The following is a 20,950-nucleotide window of genomic DNA, read 5'->3' as shown; positions in this document are numbered from 1 at the left end:
ATCTATAAAGAATATACCAGAACGGTCCATGCACCTGATTAGGCCTGGCAGGTAGAACCAGGATTCCATCAGCTTAAATGATTATGTGGTCCATTGCATTGGGCATTCAGCGTTTGCCTTTTTTTCTCTCCTTGTTTCCGGATCCTACCTTACATCATCCTTAGGTAGAAAAGAAAAAAAAAACTCAGGGTGATGCAGGAAATAGATGATGTTTCCAAGTTACTTTGAGCATGGAAAAGGCTTCTCATAGGGTAGAGAGATAGGCATTGTTGCAAGTACAGTACTATCCAGGATATCTGATATTCAGATAACTTGGTTCATCAGACAGTCATTTATGGACTGGTAAAAATTTCATCATCATTATCCTGACCTCCTTTCTCACCCTAGGGCAGGGTGAGGAGTGGCAATGTTCAGACAGCCCAAATTTGCCCAATCCAATGGGCCATGCTTCCATTCACTTATCATTCAGGCCCCTAGAATCCTGGCTCTACCAGATACACCAAAAACATTCACCATGTTCTGTAGCTTCACATAAATGCATTGTGCACCACTTTGAATGCCCACCGCACCACGGGATAGTCATTTGTCATGTGAGAGTGAGTGGATGTTGGGTGATGTGAGGAGAAGTCATTTCTGGTCAAGGTTGTTTCCTAGTTAATCCCCTTCCCAGCCCTCTTCCTCCCTCTTTCCCTTCCTCTAATTTGGTCACCCTCCACATCACACCTTCCACAAATCACAGTTCAGCCTACCGCTGCCAGTCGGTAGACAAGCTTTCTGGCTATTGTGTTGTCGTGATAGGTAACAGTTTCTATGCTTTGGGATGCATACAGTGAAAACGAAATGTAAGCACGTTGTGCTTACCTTGAAACAGAAGCTGGACATATGCAATGGATGTGAAAAAGGTGAAAATTGTAAGACACTGATATCAGAATATGACATAGGAAATTCCATGATTTATTATGTCAGAGCCCAGAGATCCAAGCTCAAGGAAGTTTTTGTGAAAAGGAAGATGAGTAAGTCCTCTGAAAAAAGGCATACTCTTAATCAGCCCTAACTGGAAGACCTAGTCTTAGCAATGTATGAGTAGTTTTGCTTAGGAAGATATAAGGGAGCATCTATGTCCAATCCTCTTATACAGGAGAAAGCGAGAGACATTCATAGTAAAATGAATATACAGTGGAAGTTAGGCATGATTTTACTGTAGGATGGGTAAATCACTCCAAAGATAGCATGGCATAGGGAAACTAGATATCCCAGGAGAGAGCAAATCAGCAGAAGAATTTTTGTAAAAAATTCAACAGGCTTGTAGCTGAACATATCTGCAGACCAAAGTTTTAATGCAAATCAGTCAGGCTTGCTGTAATGTTTACCCCAAACAACTTTAGCTGGTTTTAAAGAAATAGCCATGCAAGAGTTTAGGCAAAACAAGGACCATGTAACTATGCTGTGATGTGCCAATGCAGCAGTCACTCACAGGTTGAAATTATTCATAGTGGGTAAATATGGTAGTAGTAGTAGTTGTTCCCTAGGCAGTCTGGCTGAACAGCCCCGAGTCCCTTAGGAAGGCCATGGCTGAGACCGGGCTTTCCCACAGAGATCTCAGAGAGTGTATGTTGTGTTGTTGGTGCAGGTGATTGTGTGCAATGCAGTCTTCCATAATGTTCTTAATAGTATGGGGTGCTGTGTTGCATCCTGGACAGGCATCAGTGACGGAGTCATCCAGCCTCTTCACAGGTAAATATGGCAACCCTTGCAGCTTTAAAGGCATCACATATCTATATGTTGATTACAGGGCACAGTGCAGCACAAGGATGCATAACTGCATAGTTGTTTAGTGGGTTGTCTCGTCATGCTTTTGTCCTTAGTGTAAAAAGCCACTGTTAAGAAACCAGGAATGGCTGAGGACAATACTGCCTGCCTTACTTCGTGTTAACAACTGTTGTGCTCATCTACTCGCTGATCAGCTGAAAAGTGGAAACGTTTTCACTGTCTCACTCCCTCCTGATGTAACCAGTCTCATACAGCCTCCTTCAAAATAGGAAAATGCTTTACAGGCATGATTTTATGCACATGGTGGTGAACAAAGTTTCCTTTGCTGCTGACTTTCAGAAGCAGTATAATACGAAAGGTACCTTCAGTACCATCTCATTTGCATTTAGTCAGGTGAAAGATACCACCCTGTGTAAGATTCCACTCTGTGTAAGTTTTCCAAACAATAGATTCTAATGAAGAGAATATCTCTGATGGGTCTAAAACTTTGCTAAATCATGTGACGAGAGTAAAATGAAAAAAGAAAATTGCAAGAGTGAGTAGAATTGTTGGTGATACACCTGCAACACACTCAGTGGATACAGATTGCATAATTGATGCAGCAGTGAACATGAAAAGCCATAGGTGGTGCAACCAGAGGAAGAAAGTGACGAAAAGACAGTGGAGGAGAGGATGTTTTGGGATGATGGTATTGCAGCATTTGAGAAGACAGTCAGGTTTGCAGAACAGTAGTTTTATGTCTCTGCATGGGATATACTGCACCTGCACATCTTGAACATTCATATCTTTACAGAGAGGCAGAAGTTGATAAAGCAAACTGATATGTGTAAGATGTTTGCTAAGTTGAGGGATAGATGGGTTTCTGAGGTAATGTCATCATCTAGCACATTAGGCAAACCTTCTGTAGTAACATCCGCTACTTCCTTATAGCAATATCTGCCACCCCCCACTAGCAACAGCTGCAACTTCATACACATTCTTAGCTAGTTTACTTCATGACTGTATCCTACAGTACGTCGAGTCTCCCTCTCATGTACTATCACAATTGAAAATTTGCTTACACTTCCTTGCCTGGTGTAATGATTGAAGGTGTTACGTGAAACATTTTCACGTGAAAGTAGTACAGTATGAAGTAGACAACCAAAGGTCATGGTAAGGAGAGATCCTTGCATATGTTCATGAAAGAATGAGAAATTTAGAAGGCAGTACACAATGCAGGCAGGGTACATTCAGGGAAACTTTGCATGATATTATAGAGGTGGAGTGAGAATAGTAATCACTCATTCAGTCAAATCCTATTTTTTCTTGTGCGAAGGTGGAGTAGAAGAGGTAGTCGGACAGTCATTGAAATCTGATTTTCTTTTGTAGGGTAAAACGGGTTAATTTCGCCATCAGTGGTGATTTTTGCTAAATACATTACAAACTGCCACATATGATGTATGGAAATTTTTACTGCTTTATCTATACATTCAGCCCTTCTGCTAAAGATGCCTATAATTGTTGTAAAAAAAAAAAAAAAGGCCCACTTCACAGATTAAAAAAAAGGGTCTCAGCGAAATTATCCCTCCCAACGGGGTAATTTTGCCACAACATAATTGTTGTTATTATTGTTATCATTGTTATAATTCCATGCTACATATCATAGACAGTGGATTATAACAAGACTTAGATGGCCTAAGCAACCATACAGTAGGGCCTGTGCCATGTATTGGGGAAACTTTACATCGGTGGCATCCATCACTGTTTCACTGATTGTATCATGGTTGGTAAGTTGGTCGGGGGAACTCCATGGCACGAGTGCATGGCAGGGTACTGTTTTGTTTGTGTGTGTGTGTGTGTGTGTGTGTGTGTGTGTGTGTGTGTGCACACTTGCATGTGAGCAATGCAAACAGTTCTTAACCACTTTTAACCTGAAACATGTAAATAATGGGTAAATTGAATACAGTATATTTTTTCCAATTTTTATTGATGCAGTAAATACTGAAAATTTTCGGTAAACAGTTTCTTTTCTCCATCGCCATTTTCTTGCACAGTGGATCAAACCTTCACATGATCTTGTTAGGTTGGCATTCCTCTAAAACCTAAGCCCAACAGAAGCTGAATCCATGCAATAGTTTCAGAGCTATGGGCCTTTGAATTGGAAGTATTGGCATCATGGTGTAATTACCTTGTTTTACCCTGCAGAGGTGGAGCAAGAGAGGTAATCACTCAGTCAGGTCTTGTTTTTTCTTGTACTATGGTGGAGCAAGATAAATAATCGATAAAGTTGCATCTTAGAGAGGTGGAGCTAGTGAAATAGTCTTGTCAGTCAGTCAATCGGTTGTAATTTTTTTCATGTACAGAAGAAGACCGAGAGAGCAGCGTGTGGGCTGTGCATTGTCGGGATAAACGCATCGACGAGGACTGCATTGTGAGCCAGTTTCGAGAAAGAATGTCCACCTCATTACTCAGTAGTTTCCTCCGTGCTCTCCATCTTCCTCTCTGGGTCAGTATTACATCATGTTAAGCCCCTTGAATCCAGATGGTTTTTCATGTTCTGTACTAACCTCTAGTGGATGTGGAAAAAAAAAAAAAAGCTGTCAGTTAAGCATCAGTTACTTTTATTTATTGTCATAAGGAACTAAAAAAGGCAGTTATACATTACAGTACTATTTTTCACATGAAATGGGCTGTGCTTCTTTTCTTTCCTTCCACAATAACTTTTTTATACACCAAGGAAAAAGGATTAATGAACTTCTCTTCATTCTTCATACAGATTTTCTTTGATTGAGTAAAAAAAGAAATAAATAAAAGAAAAATATAAATATCTACGTAGAAGTCTTAATTATCTGTCGATGCAGTATCCAGCCCAGTGCAATATGCGGTGCAGCTATCTTGACTATTAAAGCAATGTACAGTGATTTTATGCAACATCCAGCGCTGAAATGGGACTTCACCAGTGGTCCGGTGCAATATTTGGTGTTGAGGGGTCTCAACCAGCTTGTAAGCGGTAGCCAGCCAGCGCCAGGGGAACTCCCGAAACTTGGGAGCCAATGAAAATGCTCGCTATGTCCCAGCCAATTAGAATCCATCGTGGGCGTGGCTGTCTGGCACGTCAAGAATTCTGCCTCACTCTTGTTCTCACCTGTGGATGTTGTAGAGTCAAGATGGGCCTGTGTGCTCCTGCCCATCTGATCATGTGGTCACAAAACCCTAGTGCTTTGACTAACTCTGTGGAGTCGTGTGTTCAAGCTACTGTACTGCATTGTATTGCAAAGCTAATATCCTGTAAGTGCTCATGTCCTAGTGCTCTGTTGTGATTGTTAAACTGCCCCAGTGCTGTATCATGTACTGTATTGTTTACGAGTGTGAGCCCCCCAATGCTGTCCTCCCCATCGATGCAAACCCTTGGTGAGTACATACAATAATACACTGTGCACAGTACTGTATTACTGTACACTATAATTACTGTTTTGTTTTTACATGCTTAGTTTTCATCTTTTACTCATGGTAAAGTTTTTAGGATGGAGGGTCGAGATGAAGAGACTATCTGGCGCAGAGCTGAAGGCTGAGCCAGATAGGCAGTATCCGATGTTTCACATTATTCGGCATAGGGCTTGACTGAATTGCAACAGATAATTGAGAGTTTACATGTCTATATGTCCATAAATATACATATATATATATATATATATATATATATATATATATGTATATATACTGTATATATATATATATATATATATATATATATACGGTATATAAATGTTCTGGAAAGAGGTGAAAAGAGTAAGACAGGGTGGAAGTGAAGTTAGCAGGGGAGTGAAAGATAAAAATGGTAGATTACTAGTGGAGAAGGGAGAAAAAGTGAGCAGATGGAGAGAACACTTTAAGGAATTGTTGAACGTAGAGGATGGAAGTAATGCTAGTATAAGTGGCTGGGGAATGGCTGGGAGAAGGAGGGAGGTGAGAAGACAGGAAGAAATCAGTAGGATAGAAGTTGTGGAAGCAATGAAGAAAGTTAAATCTGGGAAAGCCCCAGGAATTGATGGAGTGTGTGGTGAAATGCTGAAGCATGGGGGAGAGATAGTAGTAGAATGGATGTGGAAGATGTGCAGATTAGCCTGGGAGGAAGGTAGAGTCCCGGAGGATTGGAAGTCAGGTATAATTATTCCCTTTCCTTGGGGGAAGCAGCCTAGGTATATAGATAGATAGACAAAGGAAAAGGGGAAAAAGAAGTGTGTGGTAATCATAGGGGCATTTGTCTTCTTAGTATAATAGGAAAAGTGTATGGTAGGATACTTATTGACAGAGTTAGAGAAAGAACAGAGAAAATAGTTGGAGAGGAACAGGGAGGCTTTAGGAAGGGAAGAGGATGTGTAGATCAGATATTCATCCTTAGATCTTTAATGGAAAAGTTTCTAGAGAAGGGAAAGAAGTTGTATGCGGCTTTCATGGATTTGGAGAAAGCATATGACAGGGTGGATAGACAAGGATTGTGGAAAGTGTTAAGAATATATGGAGTAGATGGGAAGTTGTTGAATGCTGTGAAGAGTATGTATGATGGTGCGAAGGCTGCAGTGCGTGTGGATGGTGAACTAAGTGAATTTTTCTCTTTGAAAGTTGGGTTGAAACAGGGATGTGTCATGTCTCCATGGTTGTTCAGTCTGTACATGGATGGGGTAATAAAGAGGTACAAGGTAGGGTAGTGGATGTTGGAGTGGCCCTGGTGAGAGAGGATAGTGTTTGGAAACTCTCTGTACTGTTGTTTGCAGATGATACTGTGTTGTTGAGTGAAGACGAAGGGGAGCTCCAAGGCTTGGTGGATGAGTTTGGGAGAGTGTATAAGAAACAAAATCTGAAGGTGAATGTAGGGAAGAGTAAAGTGATGGTCTTTGAAAGAGGTGAAATCAGTGAATGTACAGCGAGGTTGGATGGTGAGGAATTGGAAAATGTGAGTACTGTACGTTTAAGTACTTGGGTAGTGTGATGAGTAAGGATGGAGGTTTGGAGGGTGAAGTGCTTGAAAGGGTACAGCAGGGAAGAAAGGTTGCTGGTTCTTTGAAAGCAGTGATAAGAAACAGGGAAGTGAGCATGGAAGTGAAAAAGTTACTACATGACAGTATTGTGATACCAACTCTAACGTACGGAAGTGAAGCTTGGACGTTGTTGGAAGGACACAAGTCAAGAGTGAGAGCCGTGGAAATGAGTTATTTAAGAGGAGCCTGTGGAGTCACATGGAGAGATAGGCTGACGAATGAGGATATAAAGGAACGTTGTGGTGTTGATGTGGATGTGATAGGGAGCGTTATGAGGAAGACACTGAGGTGGTTTGGCCATGTGTAGAGGATGGAGGGTGAAAGACTGACGAAGAGAGTGTATGTGAGTGAGGTGGAGGGGGGAAGAGGGAGGGGGAGGCCGAGGATGAGATGGAGGGATGGGGTGGAGAGGTATATGAGAGAGGGGGGTGTGAGTTGGGAGCAGGGCAGTGAAATGGCGGGGGACAGGGTGACTTGGAGGCGATTTGTTTGTGGCCACCCCAAACAGGATTGAGGCGTCTGGCAATAGATATATATATATATATATATACAGGTATATATATATATGGAGCCTCTGTGGTACAGTGGTAGAGTGTGCGTTTCGTACACGGGTGAGCCAGGGTTCGCGCCCCGCCAGGGTAATAAACTTTGGGAGTGTTCACCCGGCCATGTACTGCATTGGCAGACACAAGGGGTGCTGTGGCTGAACCAGTGTCGCACACTATAAAGTATGCTTGCTCTCAGTCGGGTTGCGCGGGCGGATTACACCTGGTTCACAGACTACACACACATCCAAAGCCACTCCAACACTACAGTTACACTTACAAGCACTTCTCACCCTACATACAATCTCTACCAGACAGTCTAAGCCACTTGGTAGAGATACATTGGCTGTATCATCCCGACTTTGGTCGGGATAGGCCAGTCCTGCAGTGGATACTCAAACGGCTGATGATGATGATGATGATGATATACAGTATATATATATATATATATATATATATATATATATATATATATATATACAGTATATATGTATATATGTGTATATATATATATTTATATATATATATGTATATATACAGTATATATATATATATATATATATATATATATATATATACATATATATATATATATATATATATATATATATATATATATATATATACACATATATATATATATATATATATATATATATATATATATATATATATATATATACATATATATATATATATATATATATATATATATATATATATATATATATATATATATACTGTATATATATATATATACAGTAGAAGTCCGATTTTTCGGCATCTATGGGACCAGGCAAGTGCCAAAAAATCAAAATTGCCGAATTATCAAAAACCCTACCCACTCAGTACCTTATATGTTTCGGTGAACACTATCATCACTACTCATATATATTACAAATGTGTTTGGAGAGAGTACTGTATACTGTTTGATACTGTACAATACTGTAATGAATACAGTAGTATACATGAATATGAAAAATAAAGAAATTAGTGAACATACTGTACATAAATGTAATGGTACAGTAGGCCTACAAGTTCACATGCACTTACCTAAACTTATAGTAGGTTCCTTATTTACATATGTACAATAGAAGGGGTTAATTGGAGTCTGCTACTGCTGGAAAAAGTCCCCAGCTGTAGAAGGTCCTGCAACAGGCTCTAAGGACTCATGGAGAATTTCAAGACTGACGAAAAAAATCGGAAAATCTGCCGAACGATCAGAGATTTTCGGAAATGGGACTATTTCTCAAAACTGCCGAAGTGTCAGATTTGCCGGGGAATTGGATGCCGAAGAATTGGACTTTTACTGTATATATATATATATATATATATATATACACACACACACACACACACACATCATACAGTGATCCCATGGTTATTGCACACTTGGTTATAGCAGTTTTCGTTATCACTGCAAGATAAGCATCTGCACTTCTGCCGATATTGTGCATTTTTCAGCTAAAAAAAACATTGTTATCATACATCTGAGCAGGTTTCTGCAAACTGCAATGGTGCAGTATCTTTGGTTTTTATATATATTGACATAGCATGATCATTTGTCTGTTCTTTTTCTTACCCCAGCATGACTTGAGTATGCCAGCTGGATCCTCTGAACTGGTGACTCCCTATGATGATAGCGGCTTACCATGGTTGATCCTTGTTTACGATGAGTCATGTCAGAGTCGTGTGAAGGACCTGGCTCACCACCTGGCCCAGCTTTTGCATGGCTCTGTGGCATTATTAACCCTAAACTTGTAAGTATTGTTTACAAGCATTACTTTTCTGCATATTGGTATATGCATTGTTAGTATGATATTTTGCTGTGGACCTTTTTCCCACATCTTGCTAGATTGTGGCACACTTTGACATGGTGAGGTAATGTTTTATTTTTGTTTGGACTCTTCCCTCTCCATCATCAGTTGTTTGAATGTTTATGTTACTCCACACACACATCACTCAATTTTTATCAGTTTCGAGCTAAGAAAATATTACTAGTAATTATCATTTGCAACTGTTATGCACAGTTCATATTGGTAATAGTTATGGTGCAGATTTGATAGAGCAAGAGTAGAATGATCTTAGTGTCACATTAAGTTAAGCAAGTGATTTAGGATATTTATTGATGTATGTTGGGTCTGGTTAGTACTTGGATGGGTGACCGTCTGGGAACACCAGATGCTGTTGGCATCCCTACGTGTCAGGTGGGGTTGGTGGAGGATTAGTGCCCCTCCCTGTAAAACAGTTAACTCTAAGCCCTTGGCCACCCCATCTGGGATACATGGCATCTGGCAATGAATGAAATGAATGATGTTGAGTCTTTCTTTGACCAGTTTTGGCAAAGATGTTGATACCTCTTTGTTTCTGTTATGTGTGATTAAATAGGAGTTACCTTTTTTCAGTACATTCTGACCAGAACAAGAGAACTGATCAGACTTGAGCCAATTGCAACCACATTGTTTAGACACAACAAAGAAACCACCACCACAGTATACAAACAATACATACGTTCAGTGATGAATTTTGCAAGCCCTGCCTGGGCTTCTAACCTCACCAAAACACACTACAACACTCTACAGACCATACAGAACAAGGCCCTACAAATAATCACAGGCTGCACAGCTACTTCCCACAGACCACCTACATCAAGAAACCAAAGTCCTCAATGTCAAGGATCGCCTAGACATGAGAGGCACCCAGTTTCTTGCTGCAGCCTCCACAAACCCACAACATCCACTATATTACATGGCAGCACAGCCACCCACACCAAGGAACATTAAAACAACACCCAGCACACGATACCATACACAAATTCTGTCATCTCTCCCCCCTCGCCCACCTCAGACCAGCTTCAAGAAGCATATCCACACTCAGATCACTCGCCGCTCCATTCAGTCACCTAAAGACAACAGACAGCTGCATGCACGGCCTCCTGACATCCACCCTTCTGAATCCTATCTCTCTCGTGAGGACAGGGTCCAACTGGCCAGGCTGAGTTGTGGGCACCATCCAGCCCTCTTAAGCTACCAGAAGAGGCTGGATGACTCTCGCTGATGACTGTCCAGGATGCAGCACAGCACCCCATACTATTAAGCACATTATGGAAGACTGCATTGCACACAATCACCTGCGCCAACAACACAACATACACTCTTTGAGAGCTCTGTGGGAAAGCCCGGTCTCGGCCATGACCTTCCCAAGGGACTCAGGGCTGTTCGGCCAGACTGCCTAGGGAACAACTGCCACCACTGCTACTGCATTGTTTGTCATTTTTTCTGTGAGTCAGTTGTTGGCTTCATGGGGTCCTATGTCATGGATGATGTGAAAATGTGCATATATGATGAACTTTGGATGTTCTGAGGTTGTCATGGAAAAGGTGAAATGGGATAGTTGAGCTTTTGGATAACATGACCTCTCTCTCTATACTTTGTGATACCGGTAGTATTAGCCACTGTATTTCCGCTGCACATTCTTGTAATGACCAGCATTATCTTTTAGTATGATAGGTATCAGACTTCTCCCTGTATGCTTATGTCTTCCGTTTTAATTTTTGCATTTCTGTATCAAGAGAAGAATTGCTTTCTGTAAATTATGTTTGAAAAACTTTACTATGTTTTTATTCATCTCCTCTTGCTCGGGATAATGTTTGCAGTGAGGTAATAATATTTGATTATTTTTACAGGGATAATGCTAGTGATGTGATGCTCAGAAAACTGTGGCTGAAACGGCATTCCCTTAGCCCACCTTCAATAGCTTTTCTTCACCCTGGGCAGGTAATAGTGTATGCTTGTTTACATCAGAATGGCACTTAACCCCTTCAGTCTGATTATATACAGCTTTAGTTTACTTTTTTAACCTCTGCAATTTCATTAAATTTCAGAGTGATGTAAAGCAGTGAAGGAGTTAATGAAAATTATAACCAACTCCAGCCTTTTGAAAAATTACCCTTAAGCTGAAAGAAAATTGTGTAGTAGCAGTAATAATATGGAAGACCTATGTCGCTAGATTGAAGAAGTTAAATGTCCAAACACCTACTTTACCCTGCTCTTGCTCGATGGTACAGTATCACACACATACACCCCTATATTGTTACTCCTCCGTCATCATCATCATCATCATCATCATCATCATCATCATCATCAGTGACAACAACAACAACAACAGTAACATCATCATCATCATCATCATCATCTTCAGCATCATTTTCATCATCATCATCATCATCATCATCATCATCATCATCATCATCATCATCATTGTGCCTAACCATTCATTACTGTTCCTATTGTATATTAACAGCATTTCTTCATTATCCGTTATACATCTAAAAGTTGAAAGAAGAAAATGGGTTTGTGGCCTTGCAGTAACTTGTATTCTCTGTTTCTGTAATCGTACCTACTGCTTTTATAATAATGTAAATATGATTAAGATGATCCATAATGACTGATGAAGTGTGCAAAAGTGTTTAAGAGGCCAGCCAGTCATCATTGTAGGTTAGGGATGTGTTCTGAATGATTATATAATTTTTCATATAATTGGTACTGTAAACTGGAGCTTGGATAACTGGCAAATTGGCTTTTTAGTAGCAGTGGAACTTTAATAGACTTTTTTCTTACAGTAAAATATGAAATGGCAAAAGAGAATGTAAAAAAATTAATTTTGATAAGGACTTTCTCCTTACACTTTAAATGACATGTTGGGAAGATATTTAGTATATTTTATATACCAAGCAAATATTCATCTTCATTATAACCAATCTAGGAGGAGTGGGCATCCCATCTGAATGACTACGATGATCCATTGACATGGGTGAAAGAACAGTTGGAAGTTGGTCGGCAAGATGATGATGGAGAGCAAGGACATATTTACCTTCCATCTCAGCCTCGGGGTCAGTAGGCAGCAAGGTTTTCTTCATTAGCTAGAAGAATTGGATGGATATTGTTATGGGGTATACATTACGGTGCACTCTTAACCCTTAATTCATCACCAAAAGGGGTAAGATAAACCTCACAAGAAAACTAACTTACTTTACGCTATAACATACACACACCAAAGAAGAAACCAGGATTCGTTTTATAAAGGGGAATTCACATAGGCCTCAGAATACAAATATGAAATGAGTTCTTTCTTACCTAACCTGATTACAATCAGTGGAGGCTACGTACTCACAGAGCTTGAGGAACTAGGAGAACTTGTCGATGATATAATCCATATATAAACCACACTCTACTGTAGTGTTATTTGGAGAAGTGAACCAAAAATGGGAAAAGGTGCACAAACAGTGTGTTTTGTAATCAGATTAACATGTTTAGTAATGTGTGAAAATAAGAGGAAAATTGTAGCTAAATGTGACAAAAAGTGTAACATGACAATAAGTGATAAAAGAGTGACAAAAAGTGACAAAGGTCACTTAGGGGTGAGGAAGACTCTCTCTTGCATCTGGCAACATTTTTACTGACCTGGAATCCATCAAGATGTCTTCCAGTTCTGTAGGTTATGTCACTCCTGTCAGCTAGTCAGTAAGAGCAATAAGCCCATCGCTGTGGCTCTTTTGATTCCTCTACCTGTGTTTGAGGCCCCATTCACTAGGGTCCTTGTGGATATTGTTGGCCCTTTGCCTAAAACTTCCTCTGGCCACCAGTACATCCTCACAATGTTAGACATGGCCACTAGATATCCTGATCAGGCCTCCAGAGACACATTTTGTCACTTTTTTTATCACTTACTGTCACATTACACTTTTTGTCACATTTTGCTACACTTTTCCTCTTATTTTCACACATTACTAAACACGTCACTTTGATTACAAAACACGCTGTTTGTGCACCTTTTCCCATTTTTGGTTCACTTCGCCAAATAACACTAGAGTGTGGTTTATATCTGGATTATATCATCGACGAGTTCTCCTAGTTCCTCAAGCTCTGCGAGTACGTAGCCTCCACTGATTGTAATCTGGTTAGGTAGGAAATAACTCGTTTTATTTTTGTATTCTGAGGCCTATGTGAATTTCCCTTTGTAAAATGAATCCTGGTTTCTTCTTTGGTGTGTGTATGTTATTGTGTAAAGTAAAGTAAGTTGTGTTCTTGTGAGGTTTACCTTACCTCTTTTGGTGATTAATTAAGGGTTAAGAGTGCACCGTAATATGTACCCCCAAAACAATATACAGTGGAATTTCGAATTTTGATGGGCATGGGTGCTTAAAAAATCACCGCGAAATTCAAACAATCGAAATTTAAAGTGAACTTCTTATGGGAAAAATTAGTTTGGGTCTGGGGCCTCCAAACCTAACTATGTAAAATCATGATTTTTTTGCCCACACCCCCTTTAAACTATATGAACTATAATTGTGGTTAAGTAACTGTAGTTCTGCATTGTATTTCCTTACTGTCAGCAAGTGTACATCACCTTATCAGCAAGTGTATACTTGGTGTATTTCTGTCCATTCCTGTATTGCCATTTCTCCTTTGGCTGCGTCCATGTTTTGACTGGGAATTATCTGACAGTGAATTGACTTGACGGTGAATTGTCTCGGAACTATATCTTCGTATGCTTCACACATGAATAAATGATGTTGTTTTTCATTCTCTTCTTGACACATGTCGCATATTAGGTTAGGCTCATACTTTTTCTTATAATGTTCCTTCACTTCTAGCATTTTGGTTCGCATCAAAAATATTATCTTCACTTGTTTTGGTTGGAGTCTGGCCCTTAGAGCATCTAAAAACACGATTTTGCATCGAATAGTGGGGTAGGTGGACCACTCCAAAATGCATTGAAATTCGAATAGTTGAATTCTAAACCATCAAAATTTGAAATTCCACTGTAAATTAATTGTTGGTCATGTTCCTTGCTTCTTCCTTTCTGTTTAATCCCTGCAGTTAGTGATGTATTTATCATTTTATTTTTAGTACCTCCCAGTGTTTTTTATTTTCTGGGAGACTTTTGGAGATATAACCGAGAGATTTGCCCATGATCTGAACACCCTTTTAGCACGGAGAAAATATAGTCCGGTGACCACCATGATCATGATTACAAATTTTATGATTGTTGTATTGATATGACTTGTATTATACAGCTTTCAACATCTTCAGTGTGGGAGGTCTCTCACCCAGAATGAAATGAAAAATAGATGTTTTTGGACTTGGTTACTGGTATGTTCATGTCACCCCCCCCCCCTTTTTTTTATTAATTTTATTATTATTATTTTTTTTTTAGTAAATCATTTGTCAGACTGACAAATGAGGATGTGAAGGAGCATTGTGGTGTGGCTGTGGATGTGATAAGAAACATTAGGAGAAACACATTGAGGTGGTTTGGTCATGCGGAGAGGATGGAGAGTGAGAGACTTACGAGGAGAGTGTATGTGAGTGAGGTGGAAGAGGAGAGAGGGAGGGGAAGGCCAAGGATGAGATGGAGGGATGGAGTGGAGAGGTATATGAGAGAGGGGTGTGTGAATTGGGAGCAGGGCAGTGAAATGGCAGGGGACAGGTTGACGTGGAGATGATTTGTTTGTGGTGACCCCATATGGGATTAAGGCGTCTGGCAATTGATAGATAGATAGATTACTGCACTTGATTCACTCTCATCTTAAATGTCAGGACCAACTTGCCTAGTCCCAGGCTGCTACGCTCCTCATGGGGCAATGTAGGATTGGATGATGGCTGGATGAATTACTGTACAGTATTTGTCTTTTATATAGAACTTGAAAACTATTTTCACATTCCATATAAGAGCAGTGTTGATTGACTTACCTGATGTGTTTTTGCCAGATTCTTTTCCCACAGAGGAACTACACCTTGATGATGAAACAGTGCTGGGTATGGTTCATGATGAAGCCTTTGTTAACATCCCATTACTGGCTGGCGCAGAGGCCTACCATGCAGTCCTTGCCTCAGAAGTACTACCAGTCATCGCATTCTACCTGAGTTGTAAGTCTCAGAATCTGGTGTTTTGTTTATACTACCACTGTTTTACCTTCAAGTCACTTTTTTCCTCATGCCATCTTACTTTTAACCCCTTCAGTCCAACAGCATATTTTTTATTCTTCAGTATCTAGGTACTTTTATTAAAATTATGGGAGACTTTTTGTGTTGAGGTTAATGAAGGCTGCATTCAACTTGTTAGAAAAATCTTTTGTAAGCCGAGTAAAATTGTCTGGAGATGGCAAGAATGAATTGAAAAAATACCTCATTAGATTGAATGGGCCAAATAATCCATATGAATGACTGAAACTGATGCTTATGTGAATGGCATAATTCCTAATTGACAGGAAATGGCTGTGGAAATAATTCCTTTTAGTTAATGTGTGGTTTACCAGGATCCAAGTAAATGTCAGTGGTCTAGATTTCCACAGGGCTTCTAGCCTGTGTCACATTCTGGTGTAAGTAAGTAGATGAGCATGCCAGAATACAAGGTAATGTATTTGATCACAGAAAAAAGTTTCAAAATGAAATATCAGCTATCATCTCGGCTAGCTCTCCTTATTTTTTAGATAAGGCAATGAAGTCCTACTCCTGTGTTTCATATGCCACCTGTGAGTGTGAGAGGAAATATCCTTTGGTAACAGAAAGTAGAATCAAAACCTTATGAATTATTGCTAGTCATCATGGTTTGAATAAGTGGTTATAGCAAGAGACAAGCACTTTGGTTGCTTCATCTAGTACATACCATTGCATTTTGTATTTACCCCTTGAATTTGATGACATCTTTTCCATTGTGTTCTTGCTGTCTCCAGATGATATTGTTCCATCTTTTCCATTGTGTTTTTGCTGTCTCCAGATGATATTATTCATTTAAGGACAGGTCTTTCATACTGTAGCAGTTAGATATATTCTTCATCAACCCCATCACTACCAGGTGTCTCTGGTAATTCCTTACCAATGGGTGTGGTGATTCCACCTATATTACAGCAAACTCACATTCACGAGGTAAGTAATTTTGGTACATATGCGACACAGATAGTTAACTGTTGAATTCTGACTGCAAGAAGTGATTGGAAAAGAACAAAATATATGGGGTATTTTTGGAGGCGGCCAGGTCCCCCACGGCAGTGTTTACTGACGATCTCTCTGACTGGCCACGTTGTTTACCAACAACCACTCTGGACGCATCAGTGTATCAAGCATACTCAAATGTATGCAAAAGAAAACACTAATAACCAGTGGTGGGCAGCGCAAACAAAGAAGGGCCTTGCGCAAGCGCAATGTGCAATCCACAGTTCACTACCTTGCACAAGTGCGCAATCTGACTAATATTTAGCTTGTGCAATGTTGCAAAGTGCAAGTGCAAACCATTTGCATATATTTGTGGGAATTACTGTAAAATATTGAGATATTTAAATAAAACAGCATACCCCTATCTATCTATCGCCAGATGCCTCAATCCTGTACGAGGTGGCCACAAACAAATCGCCTCCACGTCGCCCTGTCCCCCGCCATTTCATTGCCAAGTTCCCAACTCAGACCCCCCTCTCTCATATACCTCTCCACCCCATCCCTCCATCTCATCCTCGGCCTCCCCCTCCCTCTCCCCCCGTCCACCTCACTCACAAACACTCTCCTCATCAGTCTCTCACCCTCCATCCTCTCCACATGGCCAAACCACCTCAGTGTGTTCCTCCTAATGCTTCCTATCATATCCACATCCACACCACAACTTTTCTTTATATCCTCATTTGTCAGCCTATCTCTCCATGTAACTCCACATGCTTCTCTCAAATAACTGATTTATTTCCACAGCTCTCACTCATGACTTCTGTCCCTCCAACAAGGTCAAAGCTTCACTTCCATACATTAGAGCTGGTATCACAACACTTGTCATGTAGTAACTTTTTCACTCATGGAAGTTCAAACAGAGGAGTGAGTGGGCTGCAAAGCAGAGGGACAGGGAAACAAAGGCTGTGATGTTGCCAGTTTTACTTTTACCTGCATTTTCACAAGACGTTTTATTTAATGATTCAATATAGATTTACAATAGCATGTGTAATTCCTTACAAAAATCATTAAAACATATTATCTAAATCAGATATCCACAGCCTAATAATTTATTAGGCTGTGGATGTTTGATTCAAATGTTTAATGATTTTTTTAAAGGAATTGCATGTGGTACTATTTATAATCTATTAGTATTTACTAATAATAATAATTTAAAAAATATTGAAATACGTTATCTCTGTTGAAGCATTTTAAGAAATGCTACAACCCTCCGTCCCTTCCGCCTCCCCCCAGCAGAACCCTTGCGACCCTCCCAAGCCTCTCCCATCCCTTGTCCAGACATACAGTACGGGAAGCTCCGAAGACCACGTGTCCCCTGGATTGCGCACTACAGGTGCGCAAGGCAGGAGTGCAAGCGCAATATTGCGCATGGTCTCGTGCGGTGCGCAATGCGCAAACGATATTCACCGGAACGCAATGGTGTGCAATTGCGCATTGCGCAAGTGTTTGTGCACCTGCCCAGCACTGCTAATAACGGTGTCAAAGCTATGGGACACTTAATGATTTAACCAAACCCAATCTAACTTAATCCAACTAAGCCTAACTTGCATTTGACAGCCAGCTTTCAAATGTAAAAACTTGCATTAGGAACTTTAGATATGCCGACTACTGGTAGTTAAACATTGGCAGAATACTCTGTTTACATATTCTAAATCTTCATTTGTAGTTTAGAGGTAAATTTATAAAAATGCTCAGTAGCTGTGGTAATCCAGGAAAAATAACAAGTATCCTGTGAAAGACTCATTTCAGTAGAAGGTATGGAAAGGTGGTGTCCATTTGGTAAAGAAAACTGCCACAGTCTTCATCAACCATGTCAGAACCAAGTGTCTTCCCCCAAGCAAAGTAAAATCTGGCAGCAGCATGAAGTAAATAATAATGTCATCATAGTGAAGGAGCGACTGTTCCCAAAAGCTGAATTCCAAGTTTCCAAAATATCAGTTTTCTGATTTTGAAAGTCAGTTTCCTTACCAAATTTTTATGAAAATATATTTTGTGGGGAAAAAAAAAAAAAAAAGGATTAGTTTCCAGGGTCACTACTTTCTTTACAAAGCCCCACAGTAGTCTGTAATCACCCAGGCTAGTTTAACTTGGACTTGCTTGACCCATAAGGTTGATTTCTTCATTTTGTGATTTGGGAGTCTGTCACTGAAAAAAAAAAAAAAAAGTTTATTTTCAGAACCATGACTTCTGTAATATATTGTTGCATGGATACAGTGAATAGTGAAAGGCATGCAAAATTGGTGGATGTGTATGAATATAACTGATGGTAATGGTGGGAATTCCAGGTATTCAAAAAATTCAAATTTCTAAGAGCCTTTTGATCTCAACCATTTAAGAATTTGGAAATTGGATCATATAAATATCAGATGACTAACCTATGTAACAGCACCAGGTGATAAAAAGAAAGAGTTATCTTCCTTCACTGTAACAGGAGAGGATAATACTATATAGTTCTCATTTATACAATGCAGACTTCATTCTCTTCCATTTCTTCTTAGGGGATCCTGTGAGTAATGCTTTGCTGCAGCACCTGAGCCTTGTAGTACCTGCTTTAACCGGTCATAAGAGCCGGGCAACAGTTCACCGTGTCAACTGTTTTGACTGGCCATACTTTTGTGATGAAATGGGAATCCACATGTATCCTGTCCTCCGCATGCACCCAAGAGCACGCCAGAATATCACCTATGATGGACAGATCCATCGTGACTATATTCTCAAGACCGTACTGTTGTAAGTATATATACATTTGGTAGGTGGGGGCTCTGACTATCCACTCATTCGAAGTAATGCTGCATTGGGTGTCTGCCCTTTCCTCTCTTCCTTCCTTCCTCTTCTGTCTTTCTTTCCATCATTCTTTCCTCTTCCTGCTGCCTATGGGTGACTTTACACTCCCTTTTCTGTCTTTCTTTCCTTCATTCTTTCCTCTTCCATCTACCTATGGGTGATTTTACACTGAGTGACAAGCCAAATGGTTTCCTATACACCAGGAAACCATTTACCACACTGGGTGGTAACTATATAACCAAATTTTGGCACCTTGTGGTTTATTGGGTAATTATGGCACTCCAGTCGGATTGACCCGGTGAAGGTTTATATCTAAGGAGTGGTTGAGGTTTTATTGCTCATGTAATGCCACTCAGGCTGGTCACTCTCATCTTAAATGTCAGGACCAACTTGCCTAGCCCCGGGCTCCTATGCTTCTCGTGGGGCAGCGTAGAATTGGATGGTGAATGTATGTGTGGTATAGTAATGACAGGAATGTTGCATTACTCTACAAGTTTTGATAGGTTTTGCCAAAACATAGAAAAAAAAACTGATAATATTGATCTGAATCAAGGAATTTTTTTAAATCAAGAAAATTTATTTCTGTTTTTAAAAATCACTAACCCTGCTTGCTTGAATGATGCTGGGTTCAGTACTACAGTAAACACTGTGAAAAGGCACATGTATGCTCTGTGAAAAGGCACATGTATGCTCATTAATGAAGTTTACTAAGCCAAAAATATTGCAACTGATCTTTGGCCACTCTAGACATTTCGGTTATAATATGGCTGTGTTATGTAGAGAAAACAGTCCATTTGGTTGAATATATTTGATAGTAGGTAATACATTATTAAATTATTGTATTCAACATTAGTTTGTTTGTTGTATCAGAATGTAATGGCACACTTTTACTTTACATTTAGGTTGGAGAGAAAGTCGCCATTAGAGCTGGTGAATATAAGAGAGGTGGAAGCTCTAATGATGCTAGAGAAGGAAGTCCATCCTGCATGCTCATTTGTAGATGCTGTCACCATTGCCATATTCCCTTCAGCAGAAGGTAAGATAAAAGAACCATTTGCTAAGGACATGTAGTCCTAATTATATGTCAAGGATGTGTTCTGTGTCACATCTTTTTTTTTTTTTTATAGCTGGGACTGTAATTCAAGAAAACTGGCAGATTAGCATGAAAGGTTGAGTGGAACTTTGAGAGGCAGTCTTTTTTAATTTACTGTGGACTCTGGCAGTAATAAAAAAAAAGAAAAAGAAAAGTAACACATAACAAGGACTTACTGTACTGGACAGTCATGATTAAAGTTTGCTGACATCCTTACTGGCTCTGCAGGTGGAAAGTGCTGCATTAAATGTTTTTATGTGATAACTGTATGAAACACAAAACCATTGAGTATGAGAAGAACAAATAGCTACTCTTAGATACGAGGGGAGGATTTTTAAAAAATGTAGAAGGCAGGACACATTTTTGTCAGGTGGTTGTGTGCAGACCTTGTGGTACCACTGTGTGTAATACTGTACATGTTAAAAAAATATATATATATATATATACTCTCTTCCCAGTTATTTATGGTAGTGGCCGCCATCGTCCACTCACTTGATGTAGTGCTGTGATTTCGTCCTGCTCCAGTATCATTCTTATTCTGTGTCTGCCCTCCTCTTTTCGTATTTCTGCTATCTTTCCTCTCACTTTTTATTTCACTCTTCTTTCCAATTCGTGTGGCTCTATACTGAGTGACCAGGTTAGTGGCTTCCTGCAATCCAGGAAACCATTTACAGTGCTGGATGGTAACTACATAACTAAATGGTGCCCTTGTTAACTGGGTGGAGTGACGCAAATGCGGTGTCC

At 39.9% G+C, this 20,950-nt stretch overlaps 1 protein-coding gene across 2 annotated transcripts in view; it reads left to right on the top strand.

Moving 5' to 3' along the window:
* LOC145415535 (thioredoxin domain-containing protein 16-like) overlaps window positions 1-20,950 on the top strand; it is a 52,465-nt gene that overhangs the window by 11,749 nt on the left and 19,766 nt on the right. For both annotated transcript variants that reach the window (XM_080284760.1, XM_080284759.1), the window contains exons 6-12: window positions 4,113-4,255; window positions 8,921-9,093; window positions 11,019-11,109; window positions 12,098-12,224; window positions 15,106-15,264; window positions 18,828-19,059; window positions 20,016-20,149. In XM_080284760.1, the coding sequence (XP_080140886.1) occupies window positions 4,113-4,255; window positions 8,921-9,093; window positions 11,019-11,109; window positions 12,098-12,224; window positions 15,106-15,264; window positions 18,828-19,059; window positions 20,016-20,149 (1,059 nt within the window). The remainder of the gene's footprint in view (window positions 1-4,112; window positions 4,256-8,920; window positions 9,094-11,018; window positions 11,110-12,097; window positions 12,225-15,105; window positions 15,265-18,827; window positions 19,060-20,015; window positions 20,150-20,950) is intronic.

Source organism: Coenobita brevimanus, chromosome 103 (genome assembly GCF_032717465.1).
Source record: "Coenobita brevimanus isolate Jiangsu-jjx chromosome 103, ASM3271746v2, whole genome shotgun sequence".
Classification (NCBI taxonomy): domain Eukaryota; kingdom Metazoa; phylum Arthropoda; class Malacostraca; order Decapoda; family Coenobitidae; genus Coenobita; species Coenobita brevimanus.
The sequence above is the reverse complement of the archived record's forward strand: the minus strand, read 5'-3'. Positions and strand labels throughout refer to the sequence as shown.